Raw genomic sequence first — 27320 nt, forward strand, 5'->3', positions numbered from 1 at the left:
TTTTCCACGGGAGATTGAACAACACGCTTGCCGGGCAGTTTAGGCTCCCAGCCACAAGCGCTATTTGGCTGCATGTAATTGCAGCCGAATAGCGCTTGTGGCTGGGAGCCTAAACTGTCAGTGTTTGGTAACGTCGCGTTTGACACGTAGCGGTGATACTAGGCTGCCAAAGACCATGGCGCATCTAAAGGACAGCAACCACTGTTCTCCGATGCAACTTCATGGGGGGGGGCAGCATGTCCACCACTCATGCCAGGTGCTAGTGTGCGCCCGGCTCGTGAACGGGAGCAGCTGACGGGCGGTGAATTTACTGCCTTCAGCTCATTGTGGAAAAGACGCCTTAAAGAGGACTGAACTTCATCCCAATTAGTACCCGATCCCCCCCTTTCCATGAGAAATCTTTACCTTTTCTCTATAATCAGGGGGATCTGTGTGGCTGATATTGTGATGTCATGACCATGGTCTTGACAGTTTGCTCTCTGTGAACCCCATTACATTGCGGCGTCTCCCTCCCACCTTGAAAAAGCGGGGTAACTCCCGCGAAACTAGTGGGTCCATTTGAGGGGATCCTTTGCCGCACTCTGCCTCCGCTCTGCCTGCTTCCTCCATGACTGACCTGGCTAAGTATCTATTTATTTCTTTTCTCACTATAGGCTGCCAATTCACATTCACTGGTCCTGCCTTTACTCTCTATCACTGATCTATTTATTATTATTGGAATTGTAGGTGTTGTGCACATTTTGTGGCATAATTTATTATTTAATTTATTGTTACATTAACACTATTGATATATTGAGGTAATCTCATCTAAACACTGTTCTTTATACTGAACCCGGGTTCATTTCGATTAGGGCTCATGCATTGAGCCCTTTGAGGAGTTGATTGACTTTTCATTATATTTAGGAGGTATTTACTATGCAATGCGGATATATTGTAATTAGGCAGAGTTTTTGGATGGGTCTGTTTCCCAATTTTAATTGTTTTTAAATCATGGATAATTTGTGAAGTGCAGTATCTTACAAACACAATGATTTGATAATAAAGATTTATATGTTTTGACACTATCCAACATTGTCCTGAGTGGTGCTATTATACAGGGTTTTCTTTTTCTTTATTGTGCATTGTTATCCAAACCCTAGCACACTGCAGGCTTATGTGGGAGTAGCGGACGCACTCTTTTTGAATTGTCCAATTACATTGTGGGAAATACCAGCTTTTTCCAACTGCCAAGCAAGCAATATCTCCCTCTGTGCATAGAACTCCCTTTTCCACGAGCAGTTGATAGGCAGTGAAAAGACTGACAAACTCTCACAACTGCTTGCTGCTGCCTGTTAACTGCTTGCTGCTGCTTGGTAACTGCTCACTGAGCCCCCAGTTCAAGTGGAAAAGGGTCCTAACAGTAGTGCTTCATGCTAACCAACTCAAGCCAACATTAACATTGCTTTGTATTTTCCTCAGGCACCTAATGCTGCAGGCTAAGGTTTACAGCTGGCCGGTTGTATACTTTTTGCTTCTTGAGGCAAACTACTTGTGAGAATGCATATCCCCCTGCCCCCCACCACCTCTGATTTTAGAACAATTGCACAACACCCGACAATTTGCACCGCACATTATAGCTGCGGTGAGCCCCCCCAAAAAACACCCTCAGTATAGGTAGGTAGCCAGGTATAGGTGCCCCCAGTATTGGTTAGCTATGCACAGCTGCCCCCAGTATAGGTTGGCCAGGCACTCTTTTCACTTCCTGTTTCTGCTTCCTGCTGTCCCCAGACTTCTGCCGCCTAAGGAAGTTGCCTCACTTGGCATTATGGGCGGACCGGGCCTGCCCCTGGGCCAACAGGATAGTACATGAGTAGCAAAAGGGCTTTTTTTCCCTATATGCAGTTTTGCACTTTTTTATTTTCCCCAAGTGAAAAATAAACTTCTGCAGTTTGGCCATATGACCAGAAACAGTCTACATGAAGTATTTAGCAACTTCTGTAGGTGGGACAGTTGCTGCAGTGTGGTCATGTGACCAGAAACAGCCCACATGAAGTATTTAGCAGCTTCTAGGTGGGACAGCTGCTGCAGTATGGACATGTGACCAGAAACAGTCCACATGAAGTATTTAGCAGCTTCTAGGTGGGACAGCTGCTGCAGTTTGATCATGTGACCAAAAACAGTCCACATGAAGTATTTAGCAGCTTCTGTAGGTGGGACAGCTGCTGCAGTAAGATCATGTGACCAGAAACAGTCCACATAAAGTATTTAGCAGCTTCTGTAGGTGGGACAGCTGCTGCAGTTTGGTCATGTGACCAGAAACAGTCCACAAGAAGGATTTAGCAGCCTCTGTGAATGGGACTGTTTTTGCTCTTTGGTTATGTATTATCTTGCTGCTCCAGCTATGTAGTTAGTAACTTACGTGCATAAGTAAATTTGTCTTTCAAGAACTACCCACTTTTTAATATGACAGAAATAGATTAGCTTTTACATTTTTTATAATACAGTTAGATATGTTGCTTCTTTCAGTGTGTATTTTTACTGTTCTTTGATGCAGTTTTCTTATATTTGCACACAGGGATGGCTGTTTCTCGCCAGTCAGTCCAGAGTCATGCCCTCTTGTCCAGGCGTTCATCTGCCCCAGCCGGACGTTCATAACACACAGCCATGTCCAGCTGAAGACCGGCCTACAGACCCAGGACCGCCATCTCTTCCTCTTCACAGACATCCTCATTGTTGCCAAATCCAAGTAAGTACAACAGTTTCATGCTGCCCTATTTGTTTTACAAAGCTCTACAAAACTAACCCACTTTTACCCTCAAAGTGTGCCTGAGATGGCCAAAGGAAAAGGAACTATACTTACCCAAGGCTTCTTCTTGCCCCTGTAGCCTGCTAGCTCCCTCGCAGTCCTCCCTGTCTCCTCCGTTGTGCCGTTGTCATGTGCAGTCCTAACTACACATACCGCAGTTTGTTAAGACCATAATCACCCTTGCATAGAATGCTCCCCAGCCACGGGAGTGTGATCGTGTGTTGCAAGATGGCCCGGGACCAATAATGGTAGGAACTGTTCACTGGCGAATATTCCCCGTGTAGTGACCACGGGGCTACTTCTGAAGAAAATTCATTATTTCTGTTTGTCAGCTGAAAGAAGCAGCTTTTACATCAGACTGCCATCAGACTGTCATGGCTGCATGTCTAAACAATTCAGCTAATAAACTGAAAATAAAAATATGAGACTGTTCTATTTTACTAACTGTCTATTTGGCACTATCTATAGTACTACACATGCAATTCACGATCTCCTATGTTTACTTTCTGTTTGCTTAAAAAATAAGGTTTCCTTAAAGGATACCTTAGCACTGGTCAACTTTAAAAACAGGGGGATCAGGCATATGTTACAAGCAGTCCTCAAGTCCACTGCTCCCCCTGTTCTCCTTCACACCCCTCCTTTATCTTGTCCCTCTTTATCTTATAAATGCCCCTGAAGCTACTTCCAGGTCGGCCAGGTCAGTAAGCTGTGTGCAGGCGCTGCCTGGCATAGTGCGTCCTTGACCACATGCCCGTGGCCGCGAGTGCTTTGTGCATGTGCCGTCACGACTATGTAGTGAGCTTGCGCAGAGCGCTCCTAGTCTCAGGTGAGTGATCAAGGGCGCACGTCACCTGGAAGCGTCTGCGCACTACTCACTGACCTGGCTGACCCAGAAGTAGCTTTGGGGGCCTTTAGAAGAAAATGGCCTCAATTCTGGTAGCTATGTGAGGTAGATATTTTTTGTAGTTAAAATACGTCGAGGTATTTTCCTCTTTTTTTTTTTAGCAAATCTGAAAGATTTTTCTCCATTTCCAAACATGAAGTAAAACATGAGGTAAATCATGAGGTAAATTATGAGGTAAATGCATAAAGTGAGATAAATCATTAAGTATTTCAGCGGTAAGCATGCGGTTAATAAATAATAGTAGTCTTTAATTGTCTTCCATAAGTTAGGATAGTCTTTGGAAGATTTATTTTTTTTGGAGGGGGAAGATGTATGTGATTATGTAGCAACCCGTGAAAAGTAGATTTATAGGCATCTCTCATAAAAGAAAATATCCAGAAAATATTTGGTGTTTTATTTCTGCTATTCTTTTCTATAACACAGCCTGAATAGGAACGACACTAAAACAGCAATAGGAACTCCACTACAAACTGCAAAATGCATACAAATTGACTTTACGTCCAGGTATAGACAGGTCTTAAACTGATCGGTAAATTATGTGCTTACATGCCCCCTAATTTCCATGAGAATAGCTATTTTAACATTTACCAGTATTGTTTAAAAATAAATACTGCATATAATAAATCAACACTTTTTAATTGCTGGCAATTTTCTTTGATATATTGCTAAGAACACTGTTATGCTTCAGTGTGATGCGTTTACGAGTCATGTGTGGAACAGGCTTCTTGCTCCTCCCCCATCGATCATCTCCTGCTGCTGTCTCTCTCTCCACTGGAGCTGTCCGTCATGCAAGTGAACACATCTGTCTTATTCCCAAGAAAGTAGTCAAGAGCTGATGAGAAAGTCAGCTTTTTCAGCTGATATCTTTGAAGGACAAAACCATTTTTACAAAGGATACATTACAAATGTTGTGCTTCCATGCCCAGTCCAACGGCCCCACGCGGAGTCATGCTTTATTTGTTTTCAGCATTACAATCTGCGGTGCAGAGACGACAGCTTGCTATAAGTAGCGCCTCTGGGTAACTTTGCTCCAGCGGAGGAGCGTATAATGCGTTGTGCATCTAGTCATTCTCAGACATAACTGGACCAGACAGCTCTCTACAGCCCTGCTGCTCCACAGTAGCGTGAATGCTCCATTTCTTACAGTATTTTTGGATCTGAAAGGGAAGCATGTATTAAAATGTGTCCTTGACAATCATTGTTGTCCTCTCTCGTTAGGTCATCACGGTGATTACATGGGGGGACAGGGAGGGGGGGAATACAATGCTGGCAAGACAACTTTCCCTTATTATGTAAGTATAGCACATCCAGATCGTTTGTTTTTCAGGAAGTGGATGTGTTGTTTTGTGTAGCTTGTCTTTTCTAATGGGAACCATCAAGAAACACGAACAATACAATCTTTCCTATGCTGGCGTTATACAACCGTGCTAGTATAAGGAAACGATCACTTATTTTCATTGAGAACTCGGAGTGCTTTTTAGACAAGTCAGATCCCATTATCGCATACATTAAATAAGGGCGCCAGGAAAAAAGGATACGGGATGAAGATGAAATTTTTAAATATCGTCTATAACAATGTTTTTTTATTGTTTTCTAATCTGAGTTAGAATAATTAATATGCTAAAATAAAATAATAAAAGGGCGCAGGGGGAAGCCGAAATTGCAAAATATTGTCTATATAACAGTGAAAACGAAAAAATATTTACAGTCGTAAAAAGGATAGTAAAACATTCGTTAATATTACCGACATTTTACTACAACTAAACCTAACCCTACTTTCACACAGAACCCTCTCTCTACCAATGCCTAATTCCTAGACCCCCCATTTCGGTGCCTAACCCTAAAAGCCTCCCCCCCCCATGGTGCCTAACCCTAAGGCCCACCCCACCCCCGGAAGTGCCGAAACCTAAGACCCTCTTCCTTACCCCTAACACTAAACCCCCCCCCCCCCTTCCTGATGCCTAACCCCCCTTGGTGGTGCCTAACCCTAAGACTCGCCTGGTGGAGCCTAATCCTAACACCCCCTTCCTGACCCCTAACCTTAAACCTCCCCTTTCTGACGCCTAAACCTAACACACCCTCCCACCGCTGCAAATAACATAAATACAAACATTTCTAAGACAATACATTTCAAAACGATAATTCACAAAATTATAAATTCTCAAAATGAATTTCAAAATGATAAAAAATTAAAAATGGTGATTTACAAAATAATAATTCTCAAAACAAAAAATTTCAGTTAGACGGGCCTTGATTTCCCCCATTTTCACCAGTATTATGGGGTAGAAGTAGAGTTTGTACCATGGAAAAAGCTCATTAGGTATCCACCAAGTTATATCAGTTCATCAATATCTGTATGTTCTTTTAAAGTTTGTCTTTTTTAACCCTGCCTAAAACAAATTGCTCATTGTTGATAAAGCAGCAGGAGATGCAAAAACTGTATCTGAAAGCTCATTTAAAGTGATAGTCCAGTCATCTTGGTTAAAACTGAGAGGGATATGGAGGCTGACATATTTATGTCCTTTTAACTAATACCAGTTGCCTGGCTGTCTTGCTGATCCTCTGCCTCTAATATGTTTAGCCATAGGCCCTGAACAAGCATGCAGATCAGATGTTTCTGACAAAATCTGACAAGATGAGCTGCATACTTGTTTCAGGTGTGTGATTCAGACATTACTGACCAGAAAGATTAGAGGGACTGCCAAGCAGCTGGTATTGTTTAAAAGAAAATAAGGAGGCCGCCTCATTATGTCTGACCTTGGGTTCTTTTTAAAGGTGTCTACTCATTTGGATCTATATTATTTTTTCAAACCTTACACTTTGTTACCTTTGTTGTCTCTGTAGAGAAAGCTACCTTGCCAGCACATTGAGTTATCGGGTGTGTCAGTTTTCTGATTAGTACAGGTGATACTGCTCCAGAGTTGCATTGCAGTCTGCTATGTGCAGCTCATTACCCATACAGGAATCAGCTGTAAAGGTAAATCCTGTATGGTAGGGGGACTGATTTCACAGTTGCAATAAATGGCTTGTTTGAGCCCATTTTCACTGAAAATCGCAGTCACATTTGCAAACTCCCTACTGATAGCGAGTTACATTGTTTTGCAAATGGGATTTCCTATACATTGCGGTGGGATTTTCGTGAGCTTGTTGTTATATATGGTGCTATTGCAATATTTGAGAGATGGGGTGGAGCTTCACAGCGCATAGGTGAACTGCACAAAAATCACAATGTACGGTACTTACCATTCAATTTTAATGTGTTCCCATAGACTAATACTCAAGTGCAATCGCAGGAAAACAGCAGCAAGCAAAATGATTGCGTTTGAGTAAAAATCGCATCTGGCACAATCGCCACAGGCAAAGGGACGCCGCAATTACGGTGATAACCATGTAGGCTCAATTCACATTTGTTCTAAAAACATATCCGTGGGTCCGTTTTTGGGCCCAGACCAAAACCGGAGCCACGGGCACAAATAAAAATAGTGGCTGTCCTCACCCACTTCAAAAACGGATAGGGGTAGTGAAACCCAATGCAAAAACGGATCTCCCTCTACACAGTCAGCTTTGGACATAGAAACAGATCAGTTTCCAATGTTCCAGCCCTGTCTGTGGGTGGGGAGGGGGCCGCCATGCTGGAGGGGGTAGCAGGCAAGAAGGGGGGGGCAGCGGGAACAGACTCTCTCCTCCCTCACCTGGGACCCCCCCCCTTCCCCGCTTCCCCTCCAGCTAATTTCTTTTAAATTCAATCCGGCAACGAGTGGGGAACTCACTCACTTCCTTGCATTCTAACGCTCGTCATGTCACTTCCTGCAATGCCGTCCTCTGTACGTCATTGTGCAGCATTGCAGGAAGTGACGTGGCGAGCGGTGGAACAAGGAAGTGAGTGAATTCCCTGCTCGCTGCCGGATTGAATTTAAAAGAAACTAGCTGGAGGGGGAGCGGGGAAGAGGGGTCTCAAAAGAGGGAGGGGGGTCTTACCCCCTCCTCCCCGCCGCTGTGCCTGCCGCCTCTGCCTCCCCTCCTGCCTGCTACCCCCTCCAGCATGGCGGCCCCCTCCCCACCCATCGGTCAACAGCACGGATCCGTTTGCAAAAACGTAAATGGACTTGAAACGTGCTGCAAAAAGGGCAGCACGGATCAGTTTTCCAGCCATTAACGTTCCGGTTTAGAAAACCGGAGCCCGGACCGAGGATTGCGTTCTGCAACCGCATCTAGTGTGTACCGAGCCTTACCCCTATGATTTCCAGAATGACACAAAATCATGTCCAAGCTGATGTTTAGACCAGAACGCTGCCTGTGGAAAAGGACTCTTCGAGCTTTCTGGACGTTTTTACACATTCCTAGCAGAGTTTAAACGGAAATTAAAATATATATTTTTAGTCATATGAAATGAAAAAATGATTTGTGAAGCCCTGATAATTCTTAACATTTTTTTTACAATTTCACTTTAAAAATAACTCTAATAGCCTCGGAGCGTAAAATCAAGCAATTGATGGAAAGTAGAGTCAGACTAGGAGGAAGTCTGAGGAATATGAGAAGCGTTTGCAGCTGATAGCGCTGGAAGCACAATTTATAAAAGGATATGAATTAAAAATATTGTTATTCAATGTGAAAATCAATTCAAGTTAATAAAGTCCTGCATTGACCATTTTATATGCCGTCTATACCTAAACCGTTATGAAAGTAATTGCTTCATGCATCAATGGGAAAGTATGAGTAATGCCAAGCGTTGGCATTGGTGTTTCAGGAAATGGGAACAGTGCGTGAAAATACACAGCAGTACTTCCAATGTCAAAGCCGAATTCCAAGACTTTTTTTTGTTTACCATAACCTGAGTTTTGTGGAAAAAAGCGAGATTTCTTTTTTTAGCACTGTCTGTAGCCTGTTGTAAACCTTTCACTTGACTTCCTGTCCCTTGGACCTCCATGGAGCTATGTTGCATTCATCTGAAAGTTGAAAGTCTCCAGTACAGGAAATGAGAGTTGAACTTACCCGGGGCTTCTAATGGTCCCCCGCAGACGTCCGGTGCCCGCGCAGCCACTCACCGATGCCTCCAGTTCACTTCTGGAATTTCCTTTAAAGTTGGAAAACCACTGCGCCTGCGCGGCCGTGTCCTCGCTCCCGCTGATGTAACCAGGAATGTACTGCACAGGTGTAGACTGTTCTGGGCCTGCGCAATACACTCCTGGTGACGTCAGCGGGAGAGAGGGTGCAGAGGTGCAGCGGTTTTCCAACTTTAAAGTCGAACATTCCAGAAGTGAACCGGAGACCGGGACTGGAGCATCGGTGAGTGGCTACGCGGGCACAGGATGTCTGCGGGGGACCAATAGAAGCCCTAGGTATGTTTAATTATTTTTCCCCCTACCCCCCTACAGTACTACTTTAAAAGCGATCCTACTTGGAGAATCTAAGGCTGGCCATACACTAGTTGATATTTTTCATCGATGTTCACCTGATTTGATATAGATATCGATGACGCAAATGATTCCCGAAAGATCAATTTTCCGCCCAAATTTGGGAGACCAGGCAGGCAGTGCGCACATATTCTGAATAGAATTCATGTTGAAATCTACTGAAAAACTGTGTGGAGGGATTCGATCAGATAGATCCCTTCTCTGATCAGATAATGATCTGAATGGGATCTATCTGCTGCCACATTGACCATTGTATGGCCAGCTTTATACTCCTCCACTGTCTCGGTCTTTTCTCACTTCCTGTACTTAGTTCTAGAATGAATGCAATACATTTGTATGTCACGGTTGCACATAGTGTACACCTCTAAACACCATTTGTGCCATCTCATACACAGCTTCCCTTTACTTACTGTCCTTTCCCTGAAACCTTTAGACTGTAAGGGCTCATTTACACTTGTAAGTCGCAAAACGATAGTGCTTAGTGCTACCGTTTTACGCGGGTGATTTTACCGTGATTAGCACGGTAAAAATCATTGTACACTCTTGCGATTCAGAGCGATCGTGATTAGCGCTTTTATAAGCACTGTATCGCTCCAGAATCGCAAGAAAAATACTGCAGGTAACACGTTTTGGCATTAATCGGGAAACGCCCATGATCGGTGGCATTTGCGACAGTGAGATCACTGCCATAGGGTTACAATTGCGATAGTGCTTTAAAGAGAATCTGTACTCTAATATTCTTACAATAAAAAGCATACCATTCTATTCATTATTTTCTCCTGTGCCCCTCTGTGCTGTTTCTGCCACTCTCTGCTGCAATCCTGGCTTGTAATTAACAGTTTTAGGCAGTGTTTACAAACAAACTAACCAGCTTCTAATAGGCTCAGCTAAGCATAGTGTGTGAGTCATTCAGAGTATGCAGGGGTCCTGCAGAGGGTGTGTATCGCTTCTACCAATCACAAGCAGCCCTGCACATTCCACACAATCAAGCTTTAGCCCGACAAACAGGACAGAGGAAAGATACATTGATTTATTACAGAGACAGTGCAGTTAGGAAAGACTGCAGTAAGCCAGAGCAGATTAGAACAGGCATAGGAACTTATAGGATAGAAGAACTAAGGCTGAAAAATTTGTTACAGAGTCTCTTTAAAAAGTGCTAGCACTTCGGCGATTAGCGGAAAGCACCCACTAATCGCCCAAGTGTGAATGGGCCTTAAAGAGAAACTCCGACCAAAAATGTAACTATCCCAATCAGTAGCTGATACCCCTTTTACATGAGATATCTATTCCTTTTCACAGACCATCAGGGGGCGCTGTATGACTGATATTGTGGTGAAACCCCTCCCACAAGTAACCCCTCCCACAAGAAAAGTTCAAACTTTTGTGGGAAATAGCTGTTTACAGCTGTTTCCAACTGCCAACAACCATGCAGCAGCTACATCACCTGCCAACAGTAAAATGTTCACTGGAGTTCCTCTTTAAAGGGGTTCTTTCACGAAAAAAGTACGCAGTTAAAAAATGTGACAGATGACAGGTTTTGGGCCAGTCCATCTTTTTAAGGGGGATTCTCAGGGCTTTCTTTGTTTTCAACAGCATTTCCTGAACAGCAGTTTAACTGCCAAAATAGCAAGATACCAGCCGGCCTCCCTAATCACTTGCACAGTATTATGTCAGTTAGATTTTGCAACTGTTGTTCAGGAAATGCTGTTGAAAACAAAGAAAGCCCTGAGAATCCCCCTTAAAAGATGGACTGGCCCAAAACCTGTCATCTGTCAGATTTTTTAACTGCCTACTTTTTTCGCGAAAGAACCCCTTTAAGGCCTTTTAGCCAGGGCTCTCTTCCCTCTTTGTCTCACAATGCTGTGTAATGTGTGTACATACCTCCCACCTCTATGTAAAAATGTGTAGTTGATTTGTTCACTGCATCAGCTGTAATCCACTATTGTCTTGTATTAGCTGTTTTATTGTTTATTTTGTATTGTTATACCCTGTATGCTGTTGTACAGCACCATGGAAAATGCTGGCGCTATATAAATCAATGATAATAATAATATACTGACAGTAAAAAATTTTTTTGGCCGGTGTTATTCACAATCTATCCTGGTGACCCGTGACTTTGTTGCTTGTAGATCCCCCTCGCACTATAAACTCAAGCACCATGTACGGGTTGGTGAGATGTGGACAGCGTCGTGCATGGAGGAAGTCTGCGAGGGCAGCACATACCCAGAGAGGTCATTCGTCGTCGGCTGGCCAATCACTAACTGCGTTGCCACGTTCAGGTAAGGGTGCTTATGTCCACTTTTCATGCATACAATGCTTGTTGTTAGAGATAGGGAATGGATTCTTAGAATTACGGCTTCGATGCTAGTTGTACGCCGCTTGGAAATTATTTTTTACACAACAATGTTTGAAAATCTCAAGGATTTTTCTGGGGCTCATTTACATTAGGATCATATTTTTCGGCATATAAGACGCTGCGTGTCTCCTGCTCCCCCCCCCCCCATGTCTCTTCTGCTCCCTCCATGTGTCTCGTACCCCCCTCCCCCTGTGTGTGTCCCACTCCCCCGTGTATGACCATCAAAATCGGCAGCTTGGCTCACCTAATCCACGGCTCCTGCGGCAACCACAGACCTCTCCTCTCTTCACTGTGCCTCTAGTGCCAGCTGCTGAGGATGATGCAATCATCAAAAGCCAGCACTAGAGGTACAGAGAAGGAGAGAAGAGGCCTTTAATTACCACAGAATCCCTTGCTTGTCTTATCAGGTTTGCATATTTATCTACTCACTGAGGATAAAGAGTTGCACAGGTAAAGATAAAATTAGGTTAAAATGGAATAAAACGAATGAGGTGGCTTACCTCAATGACGACAGTCAGATAAGACAATGACACTAGACAAGTGCCGCAGTACCAATAGCCAATAGTATTGAGGCGCTCAATACTATTGGCTATTGGTACTGTAGCACTTCTATTGGCCTGAGGAAGCGGGCTCAGACCCATGAAACGCATTGCCTGTGCACAATACATCTTATTGTTTTATCGGACTGTCATCATTGAAGTAAGCCCCCTCATTTTTCTACATTTGGTTCAATTGTAACCTAATTTTATCTTTACCCTTATTGTGTGCATTTCACCCCCATCCCATTGAGGTTGGAGGGGCTTCCTCTGGAGTCACATGGTGGACGCCATTGTCACATCCAGTTTATTTTGACCTAAGAGAGCAACCGTATTCAGTGCCGTTGGGCCACCCCGAGTGGAGTTGGGTCCATTGTTTCCACCTGCCTCAAGTGGTTGGTTGGCCCTGTTGCAACCCACCTTTGCGAGTAGCTTCTGTTTCATTTTATACACTATCCGTTAGCTACTATCGTGCTGCGCTATTTCGGCTTCCGTTGTCTCTAAGTCATTTTTCCTCAGGTTGTCAAGACACCCCACTATTCTACATATCTATCTACTGGTTACTCTCCCTAGTGTATTTTTTGAAAGAGAAGCTGCCAGCCATACTATCTCAGGAAAAAAACAAATATATAAGAACATAAATAATTGCTCTACTTACATCACATATGTATTGCACTGTCCACGTTATGATTCCTGTGAATTTTATAAAGGAAAAATAGAGAATCCTATTCTAGACAGTTTCCATGTTTACTGTGGCTATTTTGAAGCCATCCCTGATGCAATATCCGCCCTTAGTCTCCTCTGCCTGATTTGCCCGCCCTTCACTATAGGAAGTGCATTGTTTCAGCCTGAGAAATGTTGGCCAATCAGAGAGGAACATTGGTGTGGGAGGGGAAAACAGTAGGGAAAGAGGCTTCAGCCAATCAGGCTGCATTAGTTAAGTCTGAGGGGAAGTAGAGAAGCAAAAAAGACAACCCAGCATGCCCTGCAACTTCTCTTTTGTGTACCAAATTTTCTGTGTACCAAATAAGAGTCATGTAAACTGGGGAATGATAATTGATCAACAAGAAAAGGAATAGTGATTTTAACTTTTGGATTGCCTGATTAGCATCCTTATTACTTGTTTACCAGATAAAAATAAAGAATTGATTTTATGCCTGACAGTTACTCTTGAAGAACGTACCTGGAGGTTTAGTCTCATCACATTCTGTGCAGCTTAGCCAAAACACTGAAATCAACAGGGGCTACAGAAGAGAAAACTCCCTCTAAAGAGAAGACAATGGGCTCGAGTCACAAAGCGGTGCTAACCCAGTTAGAGACTTTAGGCGTGATAACCATTGCACCAAGCTGGTGAAAAGCCAGTTTAGGCGTGATAAGTTTAGGCGTGATAAGTTTAGGCATGATAACTTTAGATAAGTGTAGATCGCGCGCAAAGTCCCGCACGCAAAGCAGCGCCACTAAACTCTATGCGAAATACACCAGACTTTGCTAGCGCAAAACTTTTGATCAGCTGTGCACTGCGGTGCTAACCCAGTTGGTGCTTAAACTTATCACGCCTAAACTTATCACACCTAAACTTATCATGCCTAAACTTATCACACCTAAACTTATCATGCCTAAACTTATCACACCTAAACTTATCATGCCTAAACTGAGTTTAGGCATGATAAAGGGCTTTTCACCAGGGTGCTAATTGTCAGCACCGCTTTGTGAATCAGGCCCAATGTGCGACTCCGCCTACATATAACTGGCATACCACTTCTGAGTGGACTGACCCTTTAAGGAATTACACAATCCAGTACGCCAATGGAAATTACCCTTAAACTCTGTTTAAATAAATATCCCTAGTTAAAAACGCCAGGAATGTAGTATACAGTTGTAACTGACATAAACGAGTGGATTAGGTTTTTTTTTTTCCTACCTAGGGAAAATATATGACTGTTTAATTAAATGCAGCCAATTAAATATTCTAAGAATCCATTGGTGTAAATTCTAGAGACATGTGCGTGTTGATATTCTCCTGATAAACAATATTTTGGCCGCGGCCGCCTGTTGGATGAGCAGCCCTGAATATCAGCGCTTGCTAAATGACTCACTGGCTGCTGTGCTGCTTGGATAGGTCCAAGCTTTATCTGTTTTTCCCATTATTATTAATATTCATTTTATTACTACACCATAAAAAGAGAGTTGGGACATTATTGCTAAAACAACAGAGCATACTCAGACAAGAGCATGTACCAAATTCTGAGTATGACCCGTGGGATACGATATACGAGACTCTATTCCATGTTACCACGGCTGTCTCCTGTGTCATCTTAAAGAGGAACTTTGAAGTGGACCTGAACTCTTGCACAGGACAGATGGAAAACAGAGAGAAATCCACCCTGTATGTATTTATAGAGTTTTGCCTGTATAATTCCCCCTCATCTGTGACAAAGTACACATTGTAATTTGATCCCTTAGCTGTGTCACCTGACAGCCAAGGCAGCGAGCAAATAGGTAAACACAGGATGTTAGCAACATGCCTGCTTCCATGCAAGCAGGAAGTAGACAAAATGCAGATTTATTGCAGGATTTGTATCAGCTGTAACAGAAATGTTTTCCTTTAAAGGTTTTTATGCTGTTGCTTATCTTTTAGAGCAGAGAGGAAGTTCTGAGTTCATGTCCACTTTAACCAAGGATTGAACGTCATTCCAATCAGTAGCCGATACCCCCTTTCCCGCGAGAAATTGTTACCTTTTCTCGAATAGATCCTCAGGGGGGTCTGTAGAGCTTATATTCTGGTGTAACCCCTCCCACAGTGTGATGTCATGACCATGGTCCTGACAGTTTCCTGTCTGTGAACCTTGTTGCATTGTGGGAAATAACAGCTTTTTCCAGCTGCCAAGCAAGCAATATCCCCCTCTGTGCATAGAACTCTCAGTAATGAAAAATCTCTACAGATCACCTGGCAGAACTAAAGATGTCACCACCAGTGATACATTTCAGAATGTAAATCAGAGAGAGGAAAGATCTTACAATGGGCAAACACTGACTAAATAATCTATAAATGAATTTTGAAAAAAAATAAGCAATTTTATTGATTATGTTGTTTTCACTACAGTTCCTCTTTAAAGGCGAGCTCTACCCATTGCCTTAAAGTTAGCTTGGGTGAGGAGAGCAGACATGCAACTCATACTCACCAGAGACGAGGCCATTGCCGGGGCCCATGCTGTTGAGATCCTATTATTCTGCTTTGTGGCTTTTCTGCCAATTAACCTCCTTGCCGGTTATCCCGAACTCAGTTCGGGGTAACCTGCGCAGGAGGATTTCTCAGGTCCCGCTGGGCCGATTTGCATAATTGTTTTTTGTTACAAGCAGCTAGCACTTTGCTAACTGCTTGTAACATCTGATCGCCGCCGCTAACCACCGATCCGCCGCTATCCGCAACGTCGCGCCGCCCCCCCTCCCCCCCTCTTGACCCCTTGCGCAGCCTGGCCAATCAGGGCCAGGCAGCGCTGAGGGGTGGCCCGGGATTCCCTATGACGTCCCGACGTCGGTGACGTCATCCCGCCCCGTCGCCATGGCGACCGGGGAAGCCCAGCAGGAAATCCCGTTCTGAACGGGATTTCCTGCTTACTCCGATCGCCAGAAGCGATCGGAGTGACTGCGGAGCTGCCGCTGCTCAGCGGCTATCATGTAGCAAGCCCTGGGCTCGCTACATGATTTTAAAAAAAATTTTTTAAAAAAATTGCTGCGCTGCCTCCTTGCCGGGGGAATTAGACCGGCAAGGAGGTTAAACAAGCAAATCAACTGCTTCCATGGGAGTCTGTGATGCAGGTAGTATAATGACCAACAGGAGGATCGAAACCAGAAATGCATTAGGAGCTTGCCCAATGGCCATGGAAGACCAGGGTGCTATGATTTTAACACCATGGGCTCGATTCACAAAGCGGTGATAACCCAGTTAAAGACTTTAGGCGTGATAACCATTTTTATCATGCCTAAACTCAGTTTAGGCATGCTAAGTTTAGGCATGATAAGTTTAGGCATGCTAAGTTTAGATAAGTTTAGATCGCATGTCAAGTCCCGCATGCAAAGCAGCGCCATTAAACTCTATGCGAAGTGCACCAGACTTTGCTAGCGCAAAACTTTTGATCAGCTGTGCACTGCGGTGCTAACGCAGTTGGTGCTTAAACTTATCACACCTAAAAACTTATCACACCTAAACTTATCACACCTAAACTTATCATGCCTAAACAGAGTTTAGGCGTGATAAAGGGCTTTTCACCAGGGTGCTAACTGTTAGCACCGCTTTGTGAATCAGGCCCCATGGATCCAATCATCCAACAATGGATTTTTTGGATCCATGGTGGGTATTATCATATCAGCACTCCCCGCTGCTCCTGCTTACTGCACATGCGGGCTCAGTCAGCTACTGCGCGGCCATGAATGAGGAAGAGGAGCCAGGTGGCCCTGATAAATTAGTGACAATACCTTTCCGCTAATCTTTAGGGGGCCGTGCTCAGCGACATGGGACATCAGACCACAGAGGGAAGCCTCAATAGGATCCTAAGGCTTCCCTCTCTTTAGGTAAGTATCTGATTTTGTACCTGAGCTTGGCGGCAGCAACAGGCAGCACTAGGAAAATTTACAATAGATTTCATGCTGAAATATATTGGAAATCGCAGTGCAGTGTATGGGCAGGCAGGGGTGTTTCTAGCCACTTTGTCACTCCAGGCAAGAAAACCTGTGGCGCCCCCCCCCCCCCCCCCCCCGAAATCTCAGGGCCAGCCAGGGGAGAGGGGGGCATATAATATTAAGAGGGGGCACGCCATTCGCCACTCACTATGAGGGTCTGTCTCCCCTCTGCAGACTGTGTGCGCACACTCTGTGCACTGTGCAGCATGTATGTCTCCCTCCCTCTGACTCTGAGACTGCCCAAACCCACACGCAGCAGGCATGATGCTATATGCCAGGGGTCTGCAACCTTTAAGAATTAAAGAGCCACTTGGGCCCATTTCCGAAAAGAGAAAAAAAACTGGGAGCCGCAAAACCATTATAAAACAGATATGACCCCAATATGCACAAATCGTTAGCAGATATGACCCCAATATGCACAAATCGTTAGCAGATATGACCCCAATATGCACAAATCGTTAGCAGATATGTCCCCAATATGCACAAATCGTTAGCAGATATGTCCCCAATATGCACAAATCGTTAGCAGATATGACCCCAATATGCACAATTCATTAGCAGATATGACCCCAATATGCACAAATCGTTAGCAGATATGTCCCCAATATGCACAAATCGTTAGCAGATATGACCCCAATATGCACAAATCGTTAGCAGATATGACCCCAATATGCACAAATCGTTAGCAGATATGACCCCAATATGCACAAATCGTTAGCAGATATGACCCCAATATGCACAAATCGTTAGCAGATATGACCCCAATATGCACAAATCGTTAGCAGATATGACCCCAATATGCACAATCCTACAGCAGAAATGACCCCAATATGCACAAATCCTTAAGCAGATCTGAAAAGAAAAACCCATTTACTCACCTAGTCAGAAGAACTCCTGTCACGATCTCCTCCTGTCACGATCTCCTCCTATCCCGACCTCCGGTCCCGACCTCCTTGTGGCGCGCAACTCCCTCGGCTCCTCTTCCTTCCTTCCCAGGGCCAGCCAGGGGGGCATAAAAAAATGATCAATAGCTGCGAGCAGCAGAGGCAGAGCAGAGGGCACTCACTGTGACTCTGTGAGCCGGTGTCGCCTCTCTCTGCATGTAGCAGCCAGCCGCCCTGGTGCGTCACTTCTTCTAGACTTCTACCCACGTGTGACAGCCAGGCGGGGGGCAGAGTTAGGGGCGGCGCCGAGTGTGTAAATAAATCAGCGTGCTGCGATCGCACGCTCAGCAATCAGCACAGTCTGAGAAGGAGAGGGGGCGGAGTTGGACCAGTAGGCGGCAGCCAGCACGCACTGTCTGCACAGCACATATAAACTAACGTGCGTGCAGGCTTGCAACTGCTCGGACTCGGAGGCTCTGAATGGAGAAGACTCGAGGAAGGGGGCGGACCAGTAGGCGGCGCCGGGCACAGGCTGAGCTGCCTGTCACAGCCGGCGCCGACCTGGCTGGCTGAATGCAGAAGGAAAAAAAATAAATAAATAAACACTGACGCACAGAGGAGCGCCCACTGCCACCAACTGCGCTATAGGCAAAAATTTATAGTTGCCTAATGGCACAGACGCCCCTGTGGGCAGGCAACAGATTCCTCTCTGATGTGATTCGATCAGAGAGGGATCTATCTAATGGTTGATCTGGCCATACATTGAGTAATGTCTGCCCAGCTTAACCTATGACTTGGGTGTGTGCACAGGAATCGGTAGACTCGAAAATGTTCTGCTCTGCAGCCTGTAGCCCAAGAGGAGACTCATCAATGTGAACTGACCAGCCCCTTTAAATGTCAGCCATAGTCGCTGACCGAGGAGTGCAGCCGAGCCATAAATACATCCCTATGTCCTGGCCAGTCCCCAGTCTTCTCTGGAGTAATTTTAGCAATGTGGAGCAGCATTAAGAGTGATTACAGTGACTGGGAAACTTAAGGATGTGTCATAGAGCCACAAGTGCCTCGATTACCTTTTCATCTCTCCACTAAGATTCTCCCAAGAATACCCAGAAGTGAAATAGGCACATATGTTATGTAGATCGAGGTTTTATGACTGCGAGTTCATCCAGAGTGCTGAAGGCAATCACAGCCATCGGCTAGCTCCATAATGAGGAGCTGTGATCCAGGGGTCATGCCGAGTCCTACAATTCAAACTGATGGAGAGAAAATTATTTAGGAGCCTAAGAAGATGATACCACTTCTAATAATTACAATGAACTTCACAAATTCCCAAGTATATTCTGCGAGGAGCGTATGTGGCGAAAGTCATAGAAAATCACAAAGACAGAAGTACACGGAATGGTCAAAAAATCAGAGACTCCCTCTAATAACGAGTTGGTTCACCTTAAGCTCTGATCACAGCCGATATTCTTCTTGGCATTGACTCAACAAGATGCGGATATTGCTGCTGATGAATGTTGGCCCATGCTGGCATAATGGCAGCTCTAAGTTGGGTCAGATTGAATGTTGGAGTTTCCAAGCTTTGAAGTGATCTTTCGACTTTGTCCAACAAATGCTCAATAGGATTTGAGATCAGGGGACAGAGTTGGCCCTGGAAGCAGGTTAAACTCTGATTGATGTTCCTCAAACCAATTTGAGACGGATCGTTGACCTTCTGTGGCTGTGGACTATGCATGCTACTCGCTTTTCTCCTCTCTTGTTCACCAGCCTTTTTCAACCAGAATAGTCCTTATTGAAGTTTTTTTGTTTTGTTTTTTTTTCTCAACTGGCACTTTCTAAACACCTGATACTGATGGGTGGGAAAATCCTAAAAAAGAAGTGGATGTTTCAGAAGTGCTGGCACTAGCTCATCCTGCACCAACGTTCATCCCATCAAAGTCACTTAAATCTTTCATCTTACCCATTTTGACATTAATTTCCATGATAACTACGATGCCCGAAGCTGAGTGTTCATTATGTGAGCAACTCTGCGTCGTTTCTTTACTCTACGTCACTGTTGGACTGGTTTACTTTCCAATATGGGGTTTCTCTCATTTTTTGGCCACTCAGTGTACTGTATATGCACTACACATTCACTCTGAGGGTGCTGGGGCAAAAGTGCTTGGTCTCTTTTAGCCCTTTATACCATCCAGGTGGTTCTGGGTCACCATGGGCTGTCTGGATATTCCTTAGTACTGGTAAAAGCCCTATCCCATAGAGCCATAGCAATCCCTGCCATGCAGTGATGAGGACCAACAAGTCAAAACAGGCTGTATGCATATTGGATTGGTGTGGCTCTGTAAATGTATTATTAGCTATAGGCTCCATAGAAACCAGCAGTTCTGGATGCGTGCCTGACTTTCTTGGGGCAGAAGGAGATGATTTGCTTATTCAGGAGTGATACTCACTTAAAGAGACTCAGAGATTAATTAGGATAATAGGATTTATACATACCTGGGGCTTCTTCCAGTCCCATTCGCCTGGATCGCTCCCACGCCGCCGTCCTCAGCCTTCTGGATCGCCAGTACTGGGTCTCGTAACTTCAGCCAGTCGACACAAATGCAGTTCGCTCCCTCCGTACTGCGCAGGCGCCTGCGTAAGCAGGCGCCGGAGAGACAGAGGGAGTCATTATGCATACGTAAAACTGTCCGTGACTGGCTGAAGTTACGGGACCCAGTACCAGCGAATGAGAAGGCTGAGGACGGCGGCGTGGGAGCGATCCAGGCGAATGGGGCTGGAGGAAGCCCCAGGTATGTATAAATCTATTATCTTACCGGTAATTCATCTCTAAGTCTCTTTAAAGCTTAATTATCATAAATACCTTCATTTTTAAGAAGGTAAAATTACACATTTCATTGTATTTTTCCAAAGAACAAGGGTCAGAAAAAAGAGCACAGCCAAACAAAGCACAGCCAAACTTTGTACACATACAATATTTTTTAGCCAACAATCTAGGTGGCCCCCATACTTCCTGATCCACTGGCAAGAGATCCAGAACGTCCCATCAACTCACCCGTGCAACAGCCGAGCCCATTGTTCCACTCCATTGTCCTCCGTGTCATCAGCCCTCCTTCCCCCTTCATAGGAACAGGCCAGTGACCAGTCTGTACAGAACTCGTCCCCAAACAGTCACCCAAGGGATCAAGTCCCATCTGTTGTGGGTCACAGTAATTGCACATGTGTACACTCCTTTATGCTAAGTAGGTTTGGGACTGTACCTAAACATTATATCCCATGCCAGCCTTTTTTCATATAGTATGTTCAGCTTATTAAGTACAGGCTTATTTCTGGGTCTCTTGAGGTGTCAGTGGCAACTCACAAATGGTAATGGCACGGACAGGTTTCCCCATAAGACCTACCTACAACCATGACTTTTTCATAACATTGCTCAAGATTGCTATGGTGAGAGAAACCCCAAAGACCAGGGCCTACAAACAAATAAAGTATCTTTAAAGTGGCATGAAACTCCATATTAACTGGGGGGAAAAATAATCACCCAAAAAGAAATTACTTATTTAGCTTACATATCCTGGGTTTTTTTTTTTTGTGTGTGTGTTCACTGTTAGATTTAGGAGAAATGTGAAATGAAAAAAAAAATATTTCTGCTGGCTTCTACCTTTATGGTTTCTCTGCAATGTCAAAAATGACATCACATCTGCCCTTTTTTTTTACTTCCATGTTACTTTTCCCTACGTACTGTTACAGCTTACTGTCCCTCCCAAAACAAACATTACCTAGACTACAGGGAGGAGGGCAAAGGTAAGGACAGGATTCAATTACCTTATTTAGGGCTGGTTCAGATGGACGTTTGGAGGCGTTGCGTTCGTTGGCGTCGCGTTTAGCAGCGTTCGTGTGCGTTTGGATGCGGTCGCGTTTTTTCTTCCCCTAGAGGGACATTAGCCATCGCGGTTAACCTCCCCTGAAAGCTACATGTAGCTTCCAGGGGCTCCTTGAACGCCAGGGAAAATCGGGACCCAAACGCCGCGTTTGTGTAAACGCGCTTGAAAGCTTGGTACAAACGCTCCCATTCACTTGAATGGGAGCGTTTAACACCAAGCCCTGAACGCTGGCTGTAAACGCTCTGCAAACGTCCGTCTGAACCAGCCCTTAGTCATAGTGTCCTTATCTTATCTGACATAGGAAGCTTTCTGTTATTTGCATGCTTGTTACTAATGCTGGGAATACACGTTACATTTTTCGTGTTCGAATCTCCGGGCGTTGTATTAGCTATTTGATTCTCTGCTCGATTCTCGTATCTTCCGCTCGTTTTTCTTATCTTTTTTCCATTCACTTCTATGAGAAATCGAGCGGAACAGAATCAATCGAAGAATCGTTTGAAGTTTATCATAGAAGGCATCTATGGGAACGATTCTTCGCAAAAAGCGTAACGTGTATTCCCAGCATAAGGCTAAAAAAAAAATATATTCCCATAACCCCCCTGGCACTGCACAGTTTCTGCGACTAGGCAAAGGCACCAGGTTAAAAAAAAAGAGGACACATCGGGACCTACTTTAGACCCAAAGGGGGGGTGCATATATTTTCAGGGCATTATTTTTTATCATTTTTGGTGGGGGGGGGGGGGGGGTGCAACAACCCCTTTTAAGAGAAATGAAACATTCATCAGTTAAAAGCGCCCCACATGAGTGCATTGAAGTGCCATTGTAAAGTTCTAGCTGAAATTGGGCAATAAAAATGTTCAGAGAGCAATTCCCAGGAGGATGGATTGCACAGAACACCTGCCGAGGAACACAAGTGACAGAATCCAAATGTTTATCGTAAGGTCGTGCTGGAAAACTGGCAGCGGGACATTGTTTCCTTAAATAACACGGTGGAGAGCACAGATCTCCTTCCAGTTACGCTGCGGTTACCGAGTACAGTTCAGCGGCCCTGTGTGGCTACAGCCTTTCTGTCAGGACACATGTATGAGTCATACCATGTATTGGTGCAATATAGGGGATGAGGGATGACTGTCCCTGTGGAGAGGTAACTAGAAACCAGGATTTCTCTGTGGCAGGATTTGCTAACTGCACTGCTTTACTTTCAAGGCACCCGAAGTAACCATGAGTGATATAAAGTGAGCATTAAAGGACATGACCAGAGGTTACCTTTACTGAGAATTGCATGAAAACACAATGTTATGCTCCAAGCAGAGGTATTTCAATCGCCCCTGTGACCCCTAAAACCGTTGGTCAAGGGTGTGGCACTAAGGGCGCTAATGGAAAACTGTGGGCGGGGTTTAGTAACTAACCCATCCTGCCGGCGCCTTCCTGCCGGCGTTTTAGCTCTGCTGCTGCTTACTCTGAATGCATGGCTACCTAATCCTGGTATTTGAGGGCCTAAAGACTACATAATGCTGGTATCTGGGGGAAAGGGAAGGGGGAGGTTACCGAATAGCTTGGAAGGGAGGGGGACAAAGGCTAACTTATATTGAAACTTAGGAGTCTAAAGAGTACTAAACACTGGTATCTTCGGTAAGCTATGATTAAGGAGCCACACTTCGCTCCGATACGTGTGAGCTTTTATCTGTGTGTTATGATGTCGGAATAAAGATTTTTACCACAACTCAACCATCTGGTGTAGCGGGACATCCTTCTTCAGTTACTAGTAGCTTCCTTACACTACTGTTTAACAACAAAGCAGGAAGAGATGTCAGACTCTGGCGGAAATAACCGAGCCTGATCGGGTCGCAGTGGAGCGGACCCGATCGGGCTCAGCCATTTTCGGCAGAGCCCGAGTAGAAAGCTGCTGGTGCACTAAAGTGCAGCGGCAACAAGCAGACTTTTAGGGGTCCTTCCACTGGATCACCTCTGTAAGCCTCTTTAGATTGTAGAGGTTTACCCCTCCCAAGCTAAGTAGCCCTAGGGGCACGTTTTTCCTTCAGGTTCACTTTAAACTGCACATGCACAGAACGCTCCCGCTATGGGAGCACGATAAGGGAGTTGCGTGGATGGCATCTCTTTCAATTGCAGCCAGAAATGTGTTCGGTTGGTAGTCGGGTAGGCTGATGTGTCCGACAAGCACGCAGTTCAGCCATCCGTGTGAAAGAGGCCTGACGATGCAAGACAAGAGGTCGTTCTGTCCCCTTGTGCTTCCTCTGCCACCCTGTGCATCCCTCTCACCTCCCTGCCGGAGTCCAGTGCTGCGCCTGTGTGATCATCCTGTCTGTCTCTAGTGCTTCCTCTAGTGCTGGCACCTCACTCTCCTAATGTCACGTGTAATCATGCTTCATGCGGTAGGAGATGCTGGTCACTAGGCCCAGTGGACAGGCGGAAGCACAGTACTGCACTCCAGCGGAGAGGTGAGAGCACAGCTTCTGCATTTACACACTATGCTGGGGTTGGGTAGAAAGCGATTGTGCACAATGATCGGCGGGTTGTTTGCATTTCGAGGACCCCCTGCATTAAGCATCCACCTTATACACCACACGGTTTATATGTCATCCAGTGTCGGAAGCTGCTGCGAATTCTCAGACCCATCTGTGCGCCTTCTTGATCGCGCTCCTGTGTCTAGGAGCGTTCTGCTCTTGGGCACTTCACAAAGATTTAAAGGAATACTATCAATGCCCAAGTGTTCTAAAATGACAATATACAAATAATGTCTAAGTAGTTGTGTTAACATTTTCCTACTATTCATGTTAAATATCAGAGGCAAAAGCGTTAATTCATGTGGCCTGATTCACAAAGCGGTGCTAACAGTTATCACGCTGGTGAAAAGCCCTTTATCATGCCTAAACTCAGTTTTTGGCATGATACGTTTAGGCGTGATAAGTTTAGGCGTGATAAGTTTAAGCACCAACTGGGTTAGCACCGCAGTGCACAGCTGATCAAAAGTTTTGCGCTAGCAAAGTCTGGTGCACTTCGCATAAAGTTTAATGGCGCTGCTTTGCGTGCGGGACTTTGCAAGCGATCTAAACTTATCGGGCTTGGTTCACTATGCGGTGCTAACCTACTTAGCACGTCTAAAGTCTTTAGGCGCGCTAACCGGGGTGCTAAGTAGGTTAGCACTGGTGTTCTCAATCAGATCACGCGCTAAGCAGCGCGTGCAAAACTTTGCGTGCGCTAAGTCCCATAGGCTTTAATGGGCACTTCGCACGGAGCGCCCTGCACTCTGTGCAGTATGCGCGTAAAGTTTTACGCACATAAAGTTTTGCGCGCGAAAAGCACGTTTAGACGTGCTAAGGGGGTTTTCACAGGCGTGCTAACAGTTAGCACCGCTTTGTGAATCAAGCCCATCATGCCTAAACTTATCACACCTAAGTTTATCACGCCTAAACTTATCACACCTAAACTGACTTTTCACCACCGTGGTGCAATGGTTATCATGCCTAAAGTCTCTAACTGGGTTAGCACAGCTTTGTGAATCGAGTCCATTGTGTGTAGATTTTAGCTACGTTTGGAATGTCTCATTTGCAGAGGTATGAATCTGTATGAATCTCTGCAGTCTGACATGCTAAGAACAGTGTAATATTGAAGCAGATTATTTGAAAACAAGTATCAGGTTTCACACACTACAGTATTACAAATGTTTATGTTGCACATAAGATACATTTTCTCTGCTCTCTGTGGGAGAAAGCTCTGCCTGCCACTGCTGACTGAACTCTCTCTCTGCACACAGAGTTAATGATGCACTGTGAAGGGAATCCCCTGCAGTCAGAATTTCAGAAAAATGTGAAAGGAATTAGATAACAGTAATCAAATAGATAAGCAGTGAAATGTATACACCAGTACTTAGCAGCACTTCCCAAACATTTCCTATCTCAATTATAAAAAAAACATGTTAATCGATAGTGTCCCTTTAAAGAGAATGTGAAACATTAAAATAAAACTGATACTTACTTTGGGAGGCGGAGCTTCTGGATCCTAATGAGGCTTCCCCCATCCTTCATGTTCACTTTAAACTGTGCATACAAAGAACGCAATAGAGGAGTTGCGTGCTTGGCATCTCTTTCAATGGCAGTCGGGGAGACTGATGTGCCTGACAATCAGCCACCCGTGTGAAAGAGGCCTGACGATGCAAGTCAAGAGTGCTAACCAATTATCCTCCGTACTGCCCCAGTGGGTATATCAGTGGCGCTAATGTGCCTTAAAAGTACGTTACGCTGAAAAGTAACGATTAAGGAACAGTAAGCATGAAGCGCTGTACTTTCTAATATTCATTAATCCTCTGAAATCTATTCCTTTAATATAGTACATGCAGCATACTGCTTTCTCCGACATACGCTTTATTCCTTGTTTCTTCTTGCAGCACCCCGGAGGAGAAGGAAAACTGGCTTACGCTTTTCGAGAGGTAGGTGGCCGTCTCTTTCTTAGGTTGTTTTTAATTGTCTTATACTCTAGAGCTCAGCACTTCAATCGCCTCCCCGCTGCTTAAATTAACCGCTGTATATCTCAGTAAAAGAAGAGCTATTTAGCATGTTAGCGTTTCACGCGTTCTCAGATGTGTGACGGAACTCCCAGCAGCGCCATTCTCCGCGCGTGAAATGGAAGTTACAGCGGTCTCCACGGGGAAAAAAAAAATCTGATATTTTCTTTTATCCTCAAACATGTTCTACCAGAATAGCAAATCTGATTTTTTAGAAAGAGAGAAAGAGACCCTGGCAATAATTGGGGGAAGTTTGATGGGCTATTGTTGTTATATATTAGGTACACTTATATAATAAAATCTATAAACCTTGAATAAGGTCAAGTTAAAAAAAAGTTTGAAGTAAAAAAAATAAGCTGATGAAATTAACCATTCTATTTTATAGTCTTAATCCTTCATCATTCCTGGAATCCCATAGTCTTATTTTGGTACTTAAAGGGAACCTGAACTGAGAGGAATATGGAGGCTGCCATATTTATTTTGCTGTATAGAAAACCTGAAGTGAAAATAAACTCATGCAATAATGAATTGCAAGTGTATTACATAGAAATATAACATAAGTAGCAAAGAAAAGAGTCTCATGTTGTTTTCCAGTACATGAAAATATTTCAGTTGTGATCTATGCAAAAGAGCTTCTCTGAGCTAGCAGTCCTGTTTTCTGAAGCACTTAACCTCCCTGACGTTCTGATTCCCGCGGCCCTGCGGCCGCGGGAACGTTTTTTGCACTTTTTTTTAATTTATCATGTAGCTAGCCTAGCGCTAGCTATATGATTCCCACCTCCCTGCGGCGTCCCTCCCACCCCTCCGATCCCCGCTGGCGTAATCACCCATCCGGAAATCCCGTTCTGAATGGGATTTCCAGGAGGACTTCCCCCGTCGCCATGACGACGCACGTCGTGACGTCACAGGGAGACCCGATCCACCCCTCAGCGCTGCCTGGCACTGATTGGCGGATCGGCGGCGGGCGGCGGCGATCGGGTGAGGCACGCAGCAAGCAAAGTGCAGAACGCTAGGGCAGTTAAGGAACAAAAACACGTTGGATTTTTCCAAACGCCCGGTCGTTTGGAAGTTTTAACATCCAGCCGTTTGGACGTCAAATCGGGTGTGTACGGTGAGTCATTCACCTGATAAGACTGGTTTTGACGGATCCACCTGGCGGATAGTTCAAATCCAGTCTTGTCAGGTGAACGACCGACCGTACACATGCCCGATTTGACGTCCAAACGACTGGACGTTTGGAAAAATCTGACGTGTGTATGAGCCTTTAAACAGCCAAGAAACAGTAAGAGGAAGCTTGAGATAAGGTTTTATTGAGGAAAGTTCAAAGGGTCATTATTTCTGCTTTATTTTATAGCTTAAAG

General features: G+C 44.8%; 1 protein-coding gene across 1 annotated transcript in view; it reads left to right on the plus strand.

Moving 5' to 3' along the window:
* ARHGAP20 (Rho GTPase activating protein 20) overlaps positions 1 to 27320 on the plus strand; it is a 182627-nt gene that overhangs the window by 67511 nt on the left and 87796 nt on the right. The window contains exons 3-5 of the mRNA XM_068266910.1: positions 2555 to 2725; positions 11233 to 11382; positions 25843 to 25884. Coding sequence (XP_068123011.1) covers positions 2555 to 2725; positions 11233 to 11382; positions 25843 to 25884 — 363 coding nt within the window. The remainder of the gene's footprint in view (positions 1 to 2554; positions 2726 to 11232; positions 11383 to 25842; positions 25885 to 27320) is intronic.

This window comes from Hyperolius riggenbachi, chromosome 2 (genome assembly GCF_040937935.1).
Source record: "Hyperolius riggenbachi isolate aHypRig1 chromosome 2, aHypRig1.pri, whole genome shotgun sequence".
Classification (NCBI taxonomy): domain Eukaryota; kingdom Metazoa; phylum Chordata; class Amphibia; order Anura; family Hyperoliidae; genus Hyperolius; species Hyperolius riggenbachi.